Raw genomic sequence first — 20,932 nt, forward strand, 5'->3', positions numbered from 1 at the left:
GTCAGGATAGTTTTATTGACTTTTTTGTTTTATATTAACTTTTAGAAAATATGTTTTAAAAATCTAACTAAAAGGTTTTCTGATTTATAAATTATTTCAGATACATCAGGGTTTTTCGGTTCAAATAGGCTAGAGCTGTTAAAATGGCCAACATATTAAAAATTAATCCGATAGTAGTGTAATTGCACTTTATTTATATAACAAACCACTTAGGCTACCCAATAAAAGGCTTATTCGTGTCAGTTGTCATTCTATTTAAAAAAAAAAAAGATATAAATGCTTAATTTTATAATTTTAATGTTTAATTTGAGGTTTTAATAAGTTGCTTTAGCCTCATAAAAAATCTGCAAAGTTTTCACAACAAAAATAGGCCTACATGAACTGTAACTATACCACAGCTTAACTAAAATACTATAAACTGCCTTTTAATTGCTATAATAAAGAATAAACAGAATAAACAGCTATGGTTTGTTGATAATTATTAACTTTACTCAACTTTATTTTAATATTAATACAAAGTTGAGGCCTTAGAACTCCAGTTGTTAAATATGATACAGTAGGCTTTATGTCATTGCAATGTTTGTAATATGACATCAAACAATAGTAGAGTATGAAGTTTTGATCTAAATAAAGTATATATCGTCACCAAACACAATCACCAAATTTTATGAACACGTTATGCCACAAGAGGGCGACATTTCCCCAACGTCATTTTAATGGGGCGTTTACAATCCAACACACGTGGTGTGATTAATGTGGCACTGCTAGATGCCCTGTAGTTTAATTACCTTCCGAAAGATCCTACTTAGTCTGTCTGGGTGTGAACAGTCTGGATGTGATTCATTTGCAGTTGCTGTGTTCCAGTAAAACGTCCTTGCCCTGAAAATGACTCCTCAAAGTAAGCAAAACCAAAACAAAGCATGTCTGAGGACAAGACCGCCTGGGTGGTTCCATATCAGAGGTGGCAGTTCACAATAACATTTGGAGTAGGCATCTCCACATGGCTTGATACGGCCCCCTCAATGTGAGCAGTTAATACTCAAATGCAGACTATTTTTTGCATTTTTTGCATTATTACTGAGTCATAAATAGAGATGTTACAGCATACAGTACTTGTATTGAATGCATCACAAAGCATTGTGAATGTTTGCCTACGCTACATTTCACTGCATTAGGGCCAGTGTGAAGGCTATATTAAAATAGGTCTGTCTTACTCAATGAAGATGAGTGACAGTTGTCACTCTGCTCATCAATCACACTGTAAGCGCATTCAAGACAAAGGGCAAATGACCCACTTGGCTCACTGAGACCACTCTGATGGCATTCATTAACACAGCATTAAGATATGGAAAATCCAGCAATGTTTTATAGTTCAGAATTGTCTTATGAACACAAAGTAAGTGATATTATGATATAGCCATATCATATCACTTTGCATTGGAATTTGTGTTATGCAGAAATAAAGTAATTAAATTACTGTCACATTACCAATATATAGCAATATTATTTGGCAAAACGGTCTATTGTCAACAGCGTAATGTCACTTTCCAGCTAGTCCCACTTTGCCATATTACAAGCAGATGGCAGGAGGTCTTGATTCCATCAAAGTTTTCTTTGGCCAAGGACAACCCACAGGCTTTAACTGATGTGTAAAGCAACCAATGACAAATTGTGTCATTAATTTTTATGTGCAGTGGTCTGAACATTCATTCATTCATTCATTTTCTTTTTGGCTCAGTCCCTTTATTAATCCGGGGGTCGCCACAGCAGAATGAACCGCCTGGCCTGAACATATGATCTTAATATATTTACATTAATATTTGAGTCTATGCCATAACCTGCAGTATAAGGATTTAGAACATGACCACATTTTTAAAAATTGACAAAAAAATACTGACTAAAAAAATAAAAAGGTAAGCAGGAATTTTTATCTAAAAATTTAGATTTATTTTTTTTTTGTTAGAACTGTAAAATCCAACATAGGCTCATTCTGAAAACGTAGCCCTATATACATTTCTGGAGATCGTATGGCTGCATTTACTAACTACTACGGGGCGGTATGACTCTGTTCCTTTTTACGCTTACCAGCTGACTGCTTACCTCTATGTGGACTGCATTCCCACTATTACCAGTTTATCCAGTTAGCTCACCATGTACTTCAGCAAACTTGAGATGCAAAGAGGAGTTGACCATGATGACAGGGTTCGAGTCTGGCAAAAATTGGTTCTAGAAAGTGGTAAAACAAAAACAGAAGGCAAAAAATAATTGAAATTGACTCCGTTCTAATTCCAACACTCTTTTGAGTATGTACTTATTTTAAATATAGTAAGTAAATACGTTTCAACCACTAAGTACATTTTATATTGACTTTATTTTTATCTTTATTCATTGGAAGCTTATTGGCTCAAGACTTCTAGTCTCATTCACTTCCTTTGATTTTTAGACATATAAAGCCCATTATGCTGCTTGATATTTCAAACTGGTATTTTCTTATTATATCATTTTTATTTATAGATGCACTTGCTTGTAGAGCAAGTAGTTTGACTGTTTACTGCCATTTGTTTTTCCTAATCATTTCCCCATTGGCAAAGTCCTAAAACAATCCCTGACAAGAGCTTACTTCCACATTTGTGTAGTGTAAAAACACATTTGCTATGTTTTCATTATAACACAGCTATACCTATGTGAGTTATATTACTTCACTGCCATTCACAAATACTCTCAGATAGCCTCATGGGATAGTCAATCATATGCATGCTTCAGAAACTCACTGGCCATTTGAGTACTTGTGTTACGTCTACTTTGTCTAATGTTGGGCGGTGTGGTTCAGTGATAGGAATCCGGGTTGTCTTTCTTCTGCTAATACTTTCATTCATTAATTTTCCTTCGGGTTAATTTAAGTTAGTTGCCACAGCAGAATAAACCTATTATTATTGTAGCAACTATTATTATTGTAGGTATACCATTAAAACAGAATCTGTCAGTTTTTTAACTGGTATACCAATAAAACACAGGTTTTGTGTATTTTGTAACTGAAAATGTGTATTTTATCACTAAAAATCTGAACCTGTCAATTTTTTTACTAGAGGTATACTATTAGAATACAGAAAATGTCCACTTTTTTTACTGTAGGTATATCATTAAAACACAGAATCTGACCGTTTTTTACTGTTGGTATATGATTAAAATACAGAAAATGTCCACTTTTTTACCGTAGGTATACCATTAAAACAGAATCTGACCTTTTTACTGTAGGTATACTATTAAAACACTGTTAATACTTTTTACCTGTTTTACCTGTATTTGTGGTGGACAATATAGCAAACAACGTCATTCACACAGAAAGGTGGCAGCTCTTGCATTGTGCACAAGTATTAATTCACAGTCAACCAATCTGCAATTAGTCTAAGTAGCTCCAACTTTTAGATTACCTTTTTTCCGGACTACTGTGCTAGATAGTACTATTTCACAAAGTCTGACAATGGAAATGGAATTATCGTACTACTGTACTGTACTGAACCATACCATCCAGTGGAAACAAGGCTTTATACCAGGGGTTCTCAATCTCGGTCCTGGAGGTCTGGTGTCCTCCATATTTTAGCTCCAACCCCAATCAAACACACCTAGGCTAGCTAATCAAGCTCTTACTAAGCTTTCCAGAAGCATCCTTGCAGGTGTGTTGAGGCCAGTTGAAGCTAAAATCTGCAGGGAGTTTGAGTTTGAGAACCCCTGCTTTAAACAATATGTACTTATACTCTACATGCTCAACTTTATAAGGTTATTTAGTAATAAACTTCATTACACACATACATAAGTACCCCTGAGACAGTTGAGTGCATTGAGCATCCGACATTTCACACATTTCTGTCCATCATCTGGGTTATTTGAGTTTGGAGTTTTGTGTGTGAACACACTTCTTGCACTGTTTACGCTTAAAAGTGTCTAAACTAGTGGTTAGAGCCTAGTGGTTAGCGCACCGACATATGGTTTAAAAAAATGTATAGGAATAATGTATAAGTACACATATTGGAATGCACCTGCCGTATTTTGCCAACTACGTAATAGGGAAGAACACAATTTCATACAAAGCTACTGAGTTAAAAATAAATGAGTGAACTGTCCCTTTAAGCTTACAATGGAAGCTGCAGAGGTTTAGGTTGGTTTATTGTGTGCAATTTATTCTAGTTATCAAAGCTCTCAGTGTAAATCTAGGTCAATTGTCACAACCTTTAATTGTGCTTTAAACAAATTCACACTCTGAACTAATTTTGAGCTGTGCCAGATATCAAGTGCTTATGAAACTAGCCTCCTGGGACTGGAGTTGAAACGCGTAAACCCCTTAGCTTGAGGTTGGCCAGCAGCTACTGTATGTTTGTATGAGCAAGGGAACAGAAAAGAGAGAGAAAAACGATAGGGGAGGAGGAGGGTAGAGGAGTGTGTGTATATGAGAGAGAGAGAGAGAGAGAGAGAGAGGGTGTGGGGGGAGAGAAAGGCTGCAAGAATGAAGGCTGTGAGGCGGATGACGCACGATTATCTCCCCGCTGGCCTCTGATTGGCTGCTTGGGCTGCCCGTCACAGAGCCCAGGTTTAGGGATGTGCGTTCAGAGCAGATTATGAAGCAGACCTCATCTCTGGCAGTCTCGTCAGATTGTCTCAATGGCTAAACACAAGCTTTTCCTGTTTTTTTCTCTGTTACTGTGTGTGTTTATCTCTCTGTCTTTGCCCTTCGATCAAGTGCCTGCGATCCTGGACAGGAGGTAAGAGCTGCGCTTTCAGCTCTAGCGTGGGGAGGGGGAATGATGGGGCAGTGATGCTGTGCAGCTGATGCACTTGTCTTAGTCTTTTACAGTGGCCAAGAGACACCAAGAAAAAAAAATATGTTGTTTGTTAGAAAATGTTGAAACAGCATTCGTAGAACTCGCGCGTCCATTTGACGTTTGTAGGCTCTAGATGCAGATTGTGTTGGGGTTTTGCTGCAGTTTTTCTGCTTTGTAACTACAAGGCATGCAATCATGGCTATGACAATGGGACAGCAGGCAGACCCCATCCAGTGTCTGTAGGAGTCAGTTTACAGATGCTTCTCCAAGAAACAAAAGAAAGAAGTCAGATTCCTGACTATATGCGCATCTTTGAAGATACAGAATAGTTACAATCAGTTTTTTTGTCACTTTTACTGTTGCTGAATTCCTTTACTCAGATCAGATCAGGAATAGCATAAATATGGTCTTTTAGAATTGTTTGTTATTTGGTTAATATTATATATTTAGCAGTAATATCTGACATTTCTGTATGAGAACAAGTAATTATATATAGAGAGAGTGATTAGAATAATTACATTAGTAAATTAATAAATTCCCTCCTAAAAACACAAATATAACAAATAGTTTCAAAACATTTCTGTTAAAATTGTAATTAAATAATTGTGTATCTCAAATGATAGCTGCATGTGTTAGCTGGCATTCCGGTAGCTCTTTTTTGTACCGTGTAGAGTATGTTTATGATAAACATAAGCAAACTTGTTTATTTATTGCTTAGTTGATAGGCTGGATGATGATGGATTTTAATATGTGGGGCTTTTATTGCTGTATTGCTATTGTTTTGTTATCGATAAGATAAACCTGAATGTTTTTCTGACTTTAATTTGAAATTACATTTCAGGAATCAAGTCATCGTTCTTTGCTATCTGTTACCTGCTGGAATTGTTTACTTATCCATGCCTTTACATCAGAATATATGAATAATTCATGTGAATATATTATATAATAGAGGCCGATATGTCTTCCTTTAGTTCTATAAACCGCATCTATGGTAAACAACCAACTTGCCCATCCCTCCCTAGATAGATCTAAAGCTTAGGATTTATAGGGATAAGAGCAGCATTGCAGGCTGTCGAAACATTGGGGATCTTGTTAGTCCAGAAATGTGTCTTAGGAGTCGAAATGTTGAGTTGTTTACAACCTTTCTCAAGTTTCTCAGGGTCAATGTATATGGCAAACAAAAACCTATGGCCCACAAAGGAAGCGAGTGGAATCAAAGGCTGTAATCTTATTACCATTAAATAGACAAATCTATTTTAATGCCTTGAGGTGTTTATAGAGTACCGTGCTAGTGCACTGTGCTAATCTGTATGCTAAACCTATAATCTATATATGCGAGAGATGATATTGAGCTCTGACAGTGGCAGTGAGGTGAAGACATAGTGTAAGCGCTGCTTTTCATTACATAAATGCTCAATTCAGCACTTAGGCTACTGTGTCCAGCCATAACCAATGACAGCAGCGCAGTATTCAGCTGCTGACCTCGGTAAACTGGCATTAGAACAAAGGCGAGAGTCACTCCTCGTGCACGCACACACACTCCTCAGCAGGCCTCTCAAGACCACATTTGCTGTTTTGAGGGTTTCTTTTTAGCAGAACTATACCTGGAAACCAGAGAAACATGTACAAATGTGCTTCTAGAGATGTTTATTAGCCATTTATTCATTCATTTTATTCATTTGTTTTTATTGATTGACTGATTGAGAAGGACTACCCAGATAGAAGGAAAAGTGTTCACATGTGGTTCTTGAGCTCTTTAGATGTCATTTTTATAGACCTACATTTATTTAACTTATTTTTAGTTATTATTTTTTAACTACTCAGAGCGCAGAAATAATGTACAGAGGTATTTCTAGAGCTCTTTATATGTTATTTTTTATCACTATTAGACATGCGTTGTTTATAGTGTCATTTTTATTCTGCTATTTTAGCAGAACTATATCTTAAGATAAACACTTAAATGTTGTTCCAGGTCATTTTTATGTATCACTTTAATGCTCACAATGGTTTTAGTGTTTACAATACAAATCTAGTTCTAGAGCAGTGGTCCCCAAAGTGAGGATCGTGGAACAATGAGGGGAGGGTCGCTTGGTGATTTCCAAATATCAAATTAATTTTGTTAAACTATTAGAATGACCGTATTTATCTATAAGAACAAAATAGTAGTTAATAGTAAGACTGTTAACATGTTAATAATTAACATTGAAAAAACAACATGCAAATACAAAGCCATCATCAGCCTCTCGAATTTTTGCGACTCCTGGGGTCATTATGTTATATTAAAGACACAGCAATGGTGTCAGATGTAGCACATTGATTTTATGGCACCAGGTTAAACTTTCTGACACATTTATGACACTCATGTACATTAAAAATAATTACACGCCACAACTGAACATGGAGGATAGTCTCCTAGTGGCGTTCTCCAAAATTAAAGGATGAATAGACTTGGGCCTATTGGTATGTGTGCGCTGCTGTGTGCAAGGTTTAAATATTTTATACCACCTCAGAGGATATTGGGGGTCGCAAATCACTGGCATAGATATTTTGGGGGTCATGGGCTGAAAAGTTTGGGGTCCCCTGTTATAGAGCCCTTTATATGTCATTTTATACATCATTTCATTGCTTTATTTATTTATTTTTAGTAGAAATTTAAGGAATTAAAACAATTTTCATATTAAGTTTGAGAGCTTTTAAGCAGAAGTCAATATTATATGAAATTTCTAACATAGTTTTTTATTGTTTGTTTGTTAGTTTTTTGGTGTTTATTTCATTGACATAATGAAACAGTTATAAGACAAACTGTACAAATGTAGCTTTAGCTTTAGCATTTCAATGCTTACATTGTTTTTGTACATGGAAAGGTTTTACAAAAGTAGTTCTAGAGGCTTTTTAAAATATAATTTCTATACTTAGATTATTTTGAACTACATGGAAAGCAGAAAAAGCATATTCTGGAGTCATTTGTACTGTATATGTTATTTCCGTGCTTACACTGTGTTTGGTTAGTATATTTCAGCAGAACTACCTAAGAAGCTGAAAAAGGAACACACACTGTTCTAGAGATTTTTATACATCACTTCTATGCTTACATTATTTTTATCTATTTATTTTTCCAGTAAGATAGTACAAATCTAGTTCCAAATCTCTCTATTTATGTTTTTTTCAGTTTTCACACCTGCATTTGTGCCATATTGTCCCCTTGATTGGATTACAGCGGTTTTACGAGTCAATATGCCATCCCACATATCGCACTTAGCAACCGAATGAACTTGAATGCTCCATGCACTAATCTGTTTATTTTCCCCACAAGTCTGATGTTTTCCTGTATTCCTTAATCTCTTACATGATCACAAAGCTCGAAGCAGCAAATGTCAGTGTAGCAGACGAACCTAGAGAGTGAACCAGGTTCATCTGATGCTCCCGTTCGCAATCGCACACCCTACTGACTCTGCTGAAGGTGAACAGGCCTTAATCTAGAACGTCAACACATTCACACAGCGGGATGCCTTCTCCCGGATGGGGCGGCAGATTCTTAATAAGGGTTTAGGAGATTGCGCCGCCAAGCTCATTATCTCTGTGATTAGACGTATAAACGGTTCATCTTAGGATAATCCAGCAAGTTCCAGTGTGAGGGACGAGGTGGCACGGGATAAATATACATGTGCTAGGTGTCATTAAGTCATTTTCAGCCCACACTTTGTTGACGCTAAGCACGTGAGAATCATGCCATTCCAACTAAATGTCTTGTCTTCTCTTGAGACACTAATCTGGACTGAAGATGTCAGACTTGTGGTCATGCATCAGCGCTGCGTCAGGCTGAGTGGATCTATGGGAAATCTGTCTTAGACATTGATAAGTAGGCCACAGCCTGACACAAAGAGATCAACCCTTCTTTTTGTTCTGCTTTGTTTTTCTATCACAGCTCGGAGGTCCCACCATACCAAGCTGTGAGAATTAGAACAGGTAAGTGTCTTTTCCTTTAGTGTTTGATTTTACTCGCTTTATTTGTGTAACTTTTCACATTTTATTGAAGTTTCGGCTGTGAGATTTGTGTAGTTTTTGTTCACTTTTGTGCATAATACTAGTAAAAAGTCTGGTGTTCATTATTTTACATTTTTAAAACTCGTGTGAGCTGCCAAATTGAATGAAATAGTTCACCAAATAACAGACAAATCATTTTATGCTAACTATATTTGCTCCACCAACAATGCTTTATACAATTCCCCTTTATTTAATATCTCTTTATACAATACATATTGTTTCAAAGCAGCCTCGTGGTATTTAACAGGAGAGTAACAGAGTCAATCATGCAAAAAAAAAAAAAATAGAAAGATCATAGTTGTAATGTAAAACAGCTGAAAATATGCAACAGCTATTCTACTATTTTGTATTTATTAATGTTTCAGTCATTATTCAGCTTAATTCAGCAAAACCAATCAACACACATATCTAAATACTCCACAGCAGTGGAGTTTATTTCCGGAATGAAGTGAACTGATTGAGTGAACAATTCAATGACTGACTCATTTTAGTGACAAACAATTCCTAAACAAATCAGTGTTGAGCAAATCAGTTTCATATAAATCAGAAAAACTTGGGACAAAATGGAAAACGCAAATAAAAAAAGAAAGAAGTGATTTCTAAACTTACTTTGATTTGTATTTCATTGCAGACAATATACAGTAACGGCTCATTATTTAATGTGTTCCTCTTTTTGTTTACATTTTTTAAATAAACACATATTTAATGTGTTTATGCATTGTCTAGTTGAAATATGCATGGGCCTCCCTGGAAAAGAAGGAAGCATCACAGAAGTGCAAGTTACCTTTGCTAAGGGCACTGACACAACCCCTTACCGTGACAGACCCTGGCTTTTGGACTTGTTGCCGGTAACAGTCCGAATGATCCTTTTCTTCTCTGGTCTGGAGCACATGGCATCCATTTCTCTCAAAAAATACATGAAATACTGATTCGTCTGAGCACAGTACACGTCTCCTCTGTGTGATGGCCCATCCCAGGTGCCTCCGAGCCCAAAGTCTTCAATGGTGCTTTTGGACACTGTTAACATAGGGCTTACTTTTTGCACAGTACAGTTTTTACTGGCATTTGTAAATGTAACTACATATTGTGGTACTTGACAAAGAATTGCCAAAGTAGTCCTGGTCCCATGTGGTGATATCACTTATAGATGAATGAGGATTCTTGATGAGGTGCCACCTAAGGGATCAGAGATGGTAGTTCAGCTTAGGCTTGCACCCTTGTCCTTTATGGACTGACATTCCTACAGATTTCTTAAATCTTTTAATTGTGTTATGCACTGTTGAAGGTGAAATATCCAAATATCTCTTTGTCTTTCTTTGAGGAGCATTGTTTTTAAACATTTCAATCATTTTCTATATGTTGGCTAACTGGTGATCCTCGGCCCATCTTTGCTCCCAAAGGACTAGATCTTTCTTGGATACTGCTTCTGTACCAGATCATAATTACAATCACCTGTTGACATCACCTGTTTCAAATCACATCATTATTTAAACAATTTACCTGATTACTAGCTCTAAATTGCTCCTGTCCCAACATTTTTGGAATGTGTTGCAGGTTTGAATGACAGAAAAGGATGTGTATTTACAAATGAAATGAAGTTGACCAGACAAAACATGAAATATTTTGTGTTCATATTGCCTGCAATGATATACAAGTCAACGTAAATTTGGAAATCACTACTTTCTTTTTTGTTTACATTTTCCATACTGTCCCAACTGATTTGGAGTTGTATTTGCGTCCTGGAATCATTTCTTTAAATTTTGTTCAGAGAAGTTCATACTTATGTTTATCAATTTGTCATATTTTATGAGCTACCAGGTTAATTAAAACATTTGATGCTGCGTTTTAGTAATTATGAAGTTAATATTGCTGTACATACATTTTAGACACAGTATTTTAAGTCTGCTAGTTTTGCTCCACAAGTGATGCCACCACCGTCATCATGTTTCCGCCTCGTGAACTTTTCCGCACTGAAAATGATATGGAAGACACGGTTGAAGCAAATTCTGGCAGTATTTTACGTTTATCTGCATGTCTGCACTGAATTTGTATGCAAATTACTCATGCAAATACTTAATTAGGTGTTTGGTGTGAACCCAGCATTAGAAGTGTTGTTTGGTGTGCGGAAAGTCAGTCAGTAATGTAAATACAGTATGTGTATCACGAAATATCAGAGAAGATATGGTAAACATTTACATTAGTGGAAATCCAGCAATTGATTCTGATTGGACAAGGGCAATATGGGCCACGTTTTAGTCCTTTTGTGTGGGTTTTGAGTTGTCATTGTAAATCTCTTTTGGACCTGGCAACCCTGCTGCCAACAAAGCCACAGGGAGGTCACAAATACATTTGAAGTGCATCAAACCAAACAATCAATCAACTCTGAATATCACAGAGCAATGGCATTGAAGTGAACTGACTCTCAAACACTATTGCAGAATGAATCAGTGTTTTTGAACAAATCATTTGACTGAAAAGAACTCTTATTTATCACCACTTACTGGCATTAGGGATTCATTTAATGTACAGAATAAGACACTGAGTATTCCAGTTGTATAATGACAGAATAAACATTACATTTTATTTAAACGTTTATGAAAACAAAATCTTTTTTAACTTTCAGATTGAATGAATACACTATTGCTGCTTTCCAGCATATTCTGCTGATTCTTACATTCTATAAGTTTCATCTCTAAGTGTGTGTGTTTTTGCTTTCATACTGCTATTTCCCTCACATATTCACTCTGTGTGCTTAAAAATAAAGGAGTGATTCACGGCACTGAAAGAACTCACCATGCCATCTCCCCCATTGTTCTATTTCAACGTTTTGTGATGCAGATGGAGAACATGTTGAGAGTCCAAGTGCCTCACACGAGGAGAGTTATTCGCCTGCAGCTGAAAATCCACTCAGAAGAATACTGCAGGTATTGCATTTTTTCCTGATAGTCAAAGTGACCTTGGCTTTCATAAGCAACATCTCTGCCTTAATTCACCCAGCATCCTACAAGACCCATAACACAGTGACTGATTCAGAAATAACATATTATGAGGAAAATGCATTTGCGGGCCAGGGAATATCAGTCATACAGTATCTGCTATTTGAAGCATGAACGTTTCCTCCTGTAAGAAAGCATTTGAGATCAGAGAGGTCCATTAATAATGTATGTTCCATATAGCATCGCCTCATTGTCCTGTTATCATTTTCAAACAGCCTTACGGTTGGCATCTGCATGCCCAGCCCAGAACCAAGAGGAAGTTACTACAGTCTACCAGCTCGGGACCCTACTCTCCCCTGACTGTAGCATACAACGGCAAGATTTGTATCCTGTTCAAAGCTAAGAGACTGGCCATTCGATACAGGAACAACACTTTCCTGGACCTTACAGAGAGGGTGTTTGGATCCAGTGCACAAGTAGACACCAAAGGCTCTGTTTGTACAAAAGAGAAGGCCACGTATGTATTAAAAATGCCTCTTGCCTTAGATTTACTGTATATATATATATATATATATATATATATATATATATATATATATATATATATATATATATATATATATATATATATAATATATATATATATATATATATATATATATATATATATATATATATATATATATATTCAATCATCAAGTGCATAAAACAATAAAAACACAAGTTTTGTTGACTAGCTTTATGTTAAATGTTAATTAAATAAGTTAGATTTTTGTAGATTTTATGCTGTATGTACAGTGCTACAAAAAGTCAAAAGTAATTGAACTGGCTTGAAATTTACAGATATTTTAACAGTTATTAATTTTTCTTAAATTCTATAAATAATTTCAGCTGTTGATAGAGAGACAGACAGATGGATGGATGGATGGACACACAGATAGATAGATAGATAGATAGATAGATAGATAGATAGATAGATAGATAGATAGATAGATAGATAGATAGACGGACGGACGGACGGACGGACGGACGGACGGACAGATAGATGAACAGATGGACATATGGATGGATGGATGGATGGACGGACAGACGGACAGACGGACAGACAGACAGACAGACAGACAGACAGACAGACAGACAGACAGACAGACAGACAGACAGACAGACAGACAGACAGATAGATAGATAGATAGATAGATAGATAGATAGATAGATAGATAGATAGATAGATAGATAGATAGATAGATAGATAGATAGTGTTTTTTTAACTTAACTGATGACAGTGTTACATTTTATAGGCTATCTTTGCGTTTGGGTGATGTGGAAGACATCAAGGGCCTTGTCATCAGGTAAACACTCTTTTTCTTCTCCTGCACTCAAGTTGGCTCATTCATCTTGTAATTACATTCAGTAGTTAATTACTTCCTCTTTTCTGTTTTGCAAAGGCTTCAGATGTCCAACACCTTCTACGAATCAGTAGGCCAGAACTGGTTCACTCTAGACAGCGTTCACATCCACTACAACTGGACTCATGAGGCCACGTTCAATGCCACGGAGGTCTATGCCCCCGCCACCTATTCTTACCACTGCCAGCATGTCAGCAGCTTACAGAAATATGACACCCTACTGGTGCCCAGCTCCTACACTGACAGCTCGGCAAACTGGCACATCACGTTCACAGATTTTCAGGTAGCTGGGGCGAAATGTGCTTGAGTGTTATTAAAAGTTTGCTGAAGTTCAGCACTGTATGTCTGAGAGTGTTTGTGGTTTTTGCTGGCATTTAATACAATTATTTGTAGTTTATTTATATTACAAGCCTTCTGTAAAACCTCTTCTAAAAATGAAGCTTCTTTATTGGCATTAATGGATCTGTGAAGAACCTTTTTAATCAACAGAACCATTTTCATTCCACAAAAGGTTTTATACAGTGTGGACATTTTTTTTTAGAATTAAAAAAAAAAGTTATTTATATGTGTTTTGGGTAACAAAAATGGTAATGGCATCTCAAATTTTAAGATTGTGATGTGCCACATTTTGTGGGCAACCACCTTAAGAAAGCCAGGTTTAGTAACCTTTGTATTTAATTCCAGGTTCAGACAACACAATATTTTGTGTAGTAGTCACATGCATTTTTGTCTTAAGAAAAAAAACATGTTAGACTACACAATGTTTGCCAGCAAATCATTGCTTGCGATCTTCAATGACATGTATCATTTAATTGAGAGAGGTGGAACTATGCAAGACTTCCAGAAACAATACCATCATAAACGTATAATGGCCACCAAACCTGTTTGTTTTATACTTGCTTTTTTTGTCATCAAAAGACCTGAAAGTGGAGATGAATCTTGTATATTTACAAATTTCTACTAGCACTGCTCCTTTTTTAACCATGGTTAAAAGATATCTTTGAGTTTCTGTTCTCCTGTTGATCAACACCATAGATATGACACTACATGACGGACTGAAAAAAAGAATTAAATATGCTAGTCATTTTGTCAGGACATCATGAAGCATCTTTGGCAATACCCCTGAACGTTCTTGGACAACCAATTTTAGACTATAAGATGAATTGGTGGTTTATGAATCTTCTCAACAACTCACACTAAACAGACTTTGCCAAAACCAGACTAATATTATGTACTCTACCCAGTGTAAAAGATTATAAATAGATTCCATTTAATATCCTCTTTAAAGACATTTAGTACCATCAACAAAATCACCTGATGATTTAGGTTTTTAAAAAATGTAAAGGAATGTTTTGTTATTTACAACTTTCTGAGACAAAAAAAGTTCATTTTGTATCTTTTTTTCCCAGATCCAGGCCTTTAACGTCCAGTCCAACAAGTTTGCTTCGGCGAGTGATTGTGCAACCTTCTTTACTCCAGCCATCTTGATGGGCCTGATCACATCTCTGATACTTCTACTGGTGTTGGCCTACGCCCTGCACATGGTGGTCCATCTCAAGCACATCGACCGTTATGAAGAGCACAAGACCACTGTCTACTTCCCACGCACCCCTGAAGCTGAGCTCCCGGACAAAAACAGTGTCTGAGGAGTGATGGCAGTGCTGTGAAACCAGCAAGAGACCAGCATGGAAAGGATTGCTAGTTCTGATTCTGGATGGCTGCATTGTCCTCTTGGTCTTCCTTCTGCCTGGCACGAAATCCTCTTGTTATCGCTGTCTTAACCTAACTTCTTAGAGTCAGAGGATGAGATTACCTGATCAAGCAGGTGTTAAAACCCAGGCTGGAGCCAAAACCTGGACAGAACACGGCTTTCCAGGACCAGGACTGGGAAGCCTATGAAATGAGGACAAAATATTGTGAGATTGCCTTTTGACAGACCACCATATTCTGGCGGGCTTTTCAAAGCACTTCCCTGACTGGATACAAGTACTGCGGTTAGAAATCTATGAATTGACAAGGAGGCGGATGCGGAAACAATGACTATGGAAGTCGTCTGGGTTTTCTTTTTTTACAGTACTTCATAAATCACCAATTCATTCATCAGTAATGGAGTCCTTAGACTGATCTGCCAATTACAAGAACTGTTTTATGACTGCCAAAGTGGTGCAAAACTGTTTGTCAGCCTTGATGGGTACCTGACAGTAATAATGTGAATACGAAACGTACAAACAAACAAACAAAGCGTAAATGTACAGTGCTTAAAATACTGTTTATGTATTCCAGAACTACACGGCTTAGATTCAGGAACTCCATAAATATACACATTGGCTTTAAACGATCAGCTAGACATTCTCATAGATCTAGATTCAACTGCTGTTTAAGTAATTTACCAACTTCCAGTATTAAGCACCTTCAGATCTATAATTGTTAAGTGCGTAAAAAAAACGTATAGCAAGAAGAACTTTTTTAAGCTTCGGAAACTAATGTATTGCACAGGAAATTTTTATATGATCTCATAATTGCTAGGTCTATATGCCGTCCCTTTTCAGGTTGGAATATATTAGCACTGATAGATGAATTTAGCACCCCTTTGAGAATTTATAGTACAGACTGTATAACTATAGTGAGGTAATGCTGAAAGAATGCTGTACAATTATTCATGTAAGTGTACCCTCAGTATCATAATCAGTATACCTCTATATCTACAATTATAACATCCGTAGCTCATTATCACAATAACCTGCAGCATGACAATGACTAGAGATAAACCTCTACCATGGCACGTCTGATACTGGAGGTAGCAATGTGTTTGTTTGAATGATGGTCGTACACACTGAAGTGCACAAGAAGTTTCCTGAACATCAGTCAACTCAGTCTGAACAATAAACAGTGATCAGATCAAAATAGTGTGTCATGCTTTTATATGTTAGTGTTGCAGAGGCCAAAGAGTAGAAGATGTATGAGTAAACCATACTCCCTTGTCCTAAGAAGCACACTAGTAATTGACATTAAAGGCATGTACCTGCGTCTAATGAAAAAACCCTTTTTTGTTTCAGTGGAAGTAGAACTGGGAGGGTTACGTTGGTCCATGACCTGAATGGGAATGAGGTTTTGGATAGGAACAGAGTGTAACAGAGGCCAACTAGTAAGACCAGGGATGGGCAGCTCCAATTCTAGATGGGCACTATCCTGTTACATTTAACACATCTGAAAGTAATTTTAAAGCAATCCTGCAGTAGGTTGTATCTGAAATGGCTCCTTTTCGCTTAAACAGTGGACTATTTAGAAATTGTCCTTCCTGATGGATCTCAGTGGTACACTCAGTCCTGGAGGGCCAATGTAATGGAGAGTTAAGCTCTAACCCCAACTAGATATACCGGAACCAGCTAATCAAGCTCTTACTAGGTATACTAGAAACTTCCAGGCAGGTGTGTTAAAGTTGGAGCCAACTTCTGCAGGACCCCGGCCCTCCAGGACTAAGTTTGGTCATCCTTGTTTTAACAAATCGAATCTATTTATCAAACCAGCACAATCTCTTCCGGTGGACTTGTTTAAATTGACTATATTAGTCCTAATGTAAGGGATAGTAAATGAGGTTATAGGGGGCAATTTCAGGACAGGAGTAACTTGCAGTACCTCATGAGACCCTGTCTTCAAAAGGTGCACCAGAGGCTGCGGTGACTGGCATGTTTGTTAGTGTGCTCACCTCTTATGTGTGAAATACCTAAATCCACTCAGAGAAAAAAAGAACAGGAGTTGCTTCATTGGTGCGGTGACCCTCCGCTTGCTTTAAAAAAAGCACAGTAGTGATTGATGTTAGAAGCTGCAACCTTTGGCACTCTTGTTAGTGTGCCCACCTCTCAAATATTGTCTTGAATTTTACAGAATAGAACCAGAGAGGTTACAATAGTGCCATGGCCAGGGGGTAGGGGAAACTGAGGTCTTCAAATAAGAGCTGCTATGTGGGTAAATTTCATTCCCTGGCATAAAGAGGTGCACAAGCAAGTGATGCTAAAAGGCGCAGTCTTTAATGTTTCAGTGTTGCCAACCCTTCCAAGATTTGACTTCTGTTTTGACCAAATAGAAGCAGAGGGATTTTATTGTTGTGACCTGGATGGGAGTGAGGTTTAGGGGATGAAGGTAATGGAGGCCAGCTAGTAATAGCTGTGTGAGTAAATCTCCCTCCCCTTGCCTCTTAAAGGGCACTGAAGCGACTGACAAGGCAGCAGCTTTAAAGCCCACATGAAATCAAATGTCCTCTTCTTTTTTATAGATATACATATATATATATATATATATATATATATATATATATATATATATATATATATATATATATATATATATATATATATACATACAGTAGTGTTTGTTTTAAACAATGTGCCTGTGCACTTCATTAATTTGTAAAAAAAAAAAATATTAGCCCTCATCAATCTTTAATTAAATAACTTAACCTTCATTCTTCCTCGAAACAACTTTTCTTCACTTCTGGTCATATGGAATGCCTTTATGACGGGGCTATCAGTGAGTCTCTCCTTTCTGCCCTGCCTTCGGAGAAGGCAGTGGTTCAAATGAATATGATAAAATTCCATCTGTAATATTTAGCTCCTCTTTCTTGTCATCATCGGGCATCTAAAAACATTCTGCACCAGAGGGTGCCGACAGTAATTCTGGTGGAAGGTAAACCTCCATAACTGAGTGAAAACTGGCATTCAAATCGTCCACAATTTAATTTTCAACGTCCATCTTTTCATCTTCCAATTAGTTCCAAGCGGATGAAACACCACTCTACATTTCAATTGGAATCTGTCACGGTAGGGGTGGAAAAGGACAATCCTAACTTTTGTTTCATGCCAACATTAATCCTCCTTGTCAGAATGCCTACCTAGCATGCTTTCCAAGGATATACTGGTGCCGTGACCCAGATGGAAATGAGGTTGAGGGGGTTGAGCATATAGGTAAACCTCACTCCCCTGACCCCAAGAGGTGACTAAAGATAGAGGCTGAGCTCTTCAGTGTTTTTGTTAGTGTGGCCACCTTCCGTGCCGGTGTGAGCAGAACCAGAGGTGTAACATTAGGCTATATTATCACTATACTGCATGCACTTGTTGTGCTATTTTTTATGTACTTTAATAAAACAGTGATCTGGCCACACAGACCACTGCTGTAGGGATCACTACTGTCTTTCTAACCCACATCTTGCTGATTGTCTGCTATGGTCCCATTTGTTGTCGTGAATAAGCAGCAACCCCCTCCTGTCTGATTTTTTCCTGCCCTTTCTGCCATCTGCTCTCCTCTCACACTTCTCAGCAGGAGCCTTCGGCGCTGCCCTCTTACTGGGACAGTTTACCTGTCTGCCTTCAAAACAATCTTTACTCACACATGCACTTCTTCCTGCGCCACCGACTCTCACGGCATCGCATGTTATCTCCTGCAGGGTCTAACAGCCTCACAGCTGGCTTTAGTCTGGCTTTGTTATGCATATACAAACAGTATCATGTCGGTTTACTCATGGCTGAGTGCTACTTACTAATTGTTTTATACCAAGTTAGGATGTATTTATCCTTTTTCAGACCAAAAAGAGGGAACTAATCATTAATATTTTACATGCTTAGTATTTTAATGGCATTTGTTCCATACTTTTATATAGAACTTAATGCCGAAAACAATCCAAAGCAAACAAACAAATGAAGATGTGCAGCAAGGTGACATGATTCTATTGCCTGCATTGACTTGTAATGAGCAACATTACTACTTTGATAAGAAAAAACAGCTATGCTAGAGAATTATCTCTTTATTTAGGGTCACATCTTGACATCATATCCCATTTTTAGTTTGTTACTGGTCCATGTTGTTCTCATATTTCAGTATTCAACTGCACCACAATTGGTTTGGAAGTGGACCAAATATTAAATGGTCTTTTTACATAAAAACACCTCATTACAAAAAAATAATAACAAATAACTGGAATTGTGAACAGGAAATTATTAAGTGTAGGTATTGAGAGAAAGAACGAGACAGAGAAATAATCATCCTAATCTAGTCTGCAAAACACTGAATTATTCAGGCACCTAAGATCCATTTTTAGATTCAATCTTGGACAAATACGGCTTCGTTTTGTTGTTGTTAAAAGCTGTAGATGCTTATGGGATTTATGACCATGACTCATCCCTTTCAAGGACTCGAGGTAATTGTGATGGCATTGGACAAGGTCACTTCAACCGAGGGATATTCACTGTGATCGAGTCTGATTTTTCTCAGTCTGTTTAGTGTGGTCAGCACATACGTGGGCAAGAACTATGAGTGAGACGGGTTTGCTCTGTCACCATGACAACAACGAAGAGATCCATTTGAACCCTTTCAGTCTTCCTCTGAGCATGGTAAACTCTTAATTCCACATCAGTTGCCTCAGTTGGTCAAATGTAGACAAAGTAGCCAGCACAAGTCAGTCACACTGAAAAAAAAAAAACTTAAATATTTCATAAATTAAATTATAGGGATGGTTAAAAAAATAAGTATTTTGTTTCAATTTGTCAGATATCTTAAATCTAAATGCCTATGCGATATTTCAAATAATAATAATAAAATGTCCTGCATTAAAAACAGCTGCAGTAAATCATAGCTCAATAGATGAATTTCGGAAGGAAATCCAATGAACCCACACAAATCTGATTCTTCCTAAATATGCTGAACATATTAATCCAAAATGATATCTTAGTTTTTTCCTAGTACTCAAAATCAGCATCTACATCAAGAGACCCTATATCAGGGGTTTTCCCCAAATATGATCATCAAATATTCATTGATTAATTTTCCTTCAGCTTAGTCCCTTATCAACTTATCCAGCATATGTTTTGCACAGCTGATGCCCTTTCAGCTGCAACCCAGTACTGGGAAACACTCATTCACACACATACACTACAGCCAGTTTAGTTTGTTCAATTCACCTATAGCGCATGTCTTTGGACTGTGGGGAAAACCGGAGCGCCCTGAGGAAACTCACGCCAACACCGGGAGAACATGCAAACTACACACAGAAATGCCAACTGACCCAGCCTGGGACTCGAACCAGCGACCTTCTTGCTGTGAGGCAACAACACTACCCATTGAGCCAGATACACAAATACACATGTACTATATAATGTGAAATAAATAAATAAATATATGACCATTAACCATTGCTAGAAAGAAATTTATGTTAAATTTCAACCCAAAATTTTAATTTGTCAAAACAGTTAAAACAGCCAGTACTGTACCTGTATTCTTACAAACACCTAAGTAATACAACCAGTACACAAATGAAGATATGTTTAATCAAACCAGAGAGATTTCAGTCGTCAACTAAAAATCTCAAAAATAAAGAAATAATTAAATCCATATTAACTTAATGGTTTAATCCAAATCTTTAGAGACTCAATTGCTTTATATTATGAACATATTTCAGTTAAGTATTTATTTACATATGCACATTGAGTATGTGAACCGCATTGTCAGTCATGCTTACTTGACACTTGAGAACCAATGAGATTCTTTCTTGCCTGCTTTCTTCAAAAATGTCAAGCTGAGCTTTTATGTTTGCTTTAGTATGTTTTTATGAGACAAAATGGAACTTATTGATCATACAGTCATCATGTCTCTTCCGAAGACTTTTAAACTGCTTTAATCATATAGATTTTAAACATTTTGTTGTTTGACTTGAGTCAGAAATTCAATGGAGGGGAAAAAA

General features: G+C 37.1%; 1 protein-coding gene across 1 annotated transcript; it reads left to right on the forward strand.

The window, feature by feature from the left end:
* The first annotated feature begins 4,567 nt into the window (after positions 1-4,567).
* On the forward strand, positions 4,568-16,107 carry atp6ap1lb (ATPase H+ transporting accessory protein 1 like b). The gene is made up of 7 exons (XM_056449240.1): positions 4,568-4,757; positions 8,743-8,783; positions 11,700-11,785; positions 12,073-12,314; positions 13,096-13,146; positions 13,243-13,486; positions 14,613-16,107. Exons 1-7 carry the CDS (start codon positions 4,657-4,659, stop codon positions 14,847-14,849), a joined length of 1,002 nt encoding a protein of 333 aa, XP_056305215.1. The 5' UTR covers positions 4,568-4,656; the 3' UTR covers positions 14,850-16,107.
* The last annotated feature ends 4,825 nt before the right edge of the window (positions 16,108-20,932 follow it).

This window comes from Danio aesculapii, chromosome 23 (genome assembly GCF_903798145.1).
Source record: "Danio aesculapii chromosome 23, fDanAes4.1, whole genome shotgun sequence".
In the NCBI taxonomy this organism is placed as follows: Eukaryota; Metazoa; Chordata; class Actinopteri; order Cypriniformes; family Danionidae; genus Danio; species Danio aesculapii.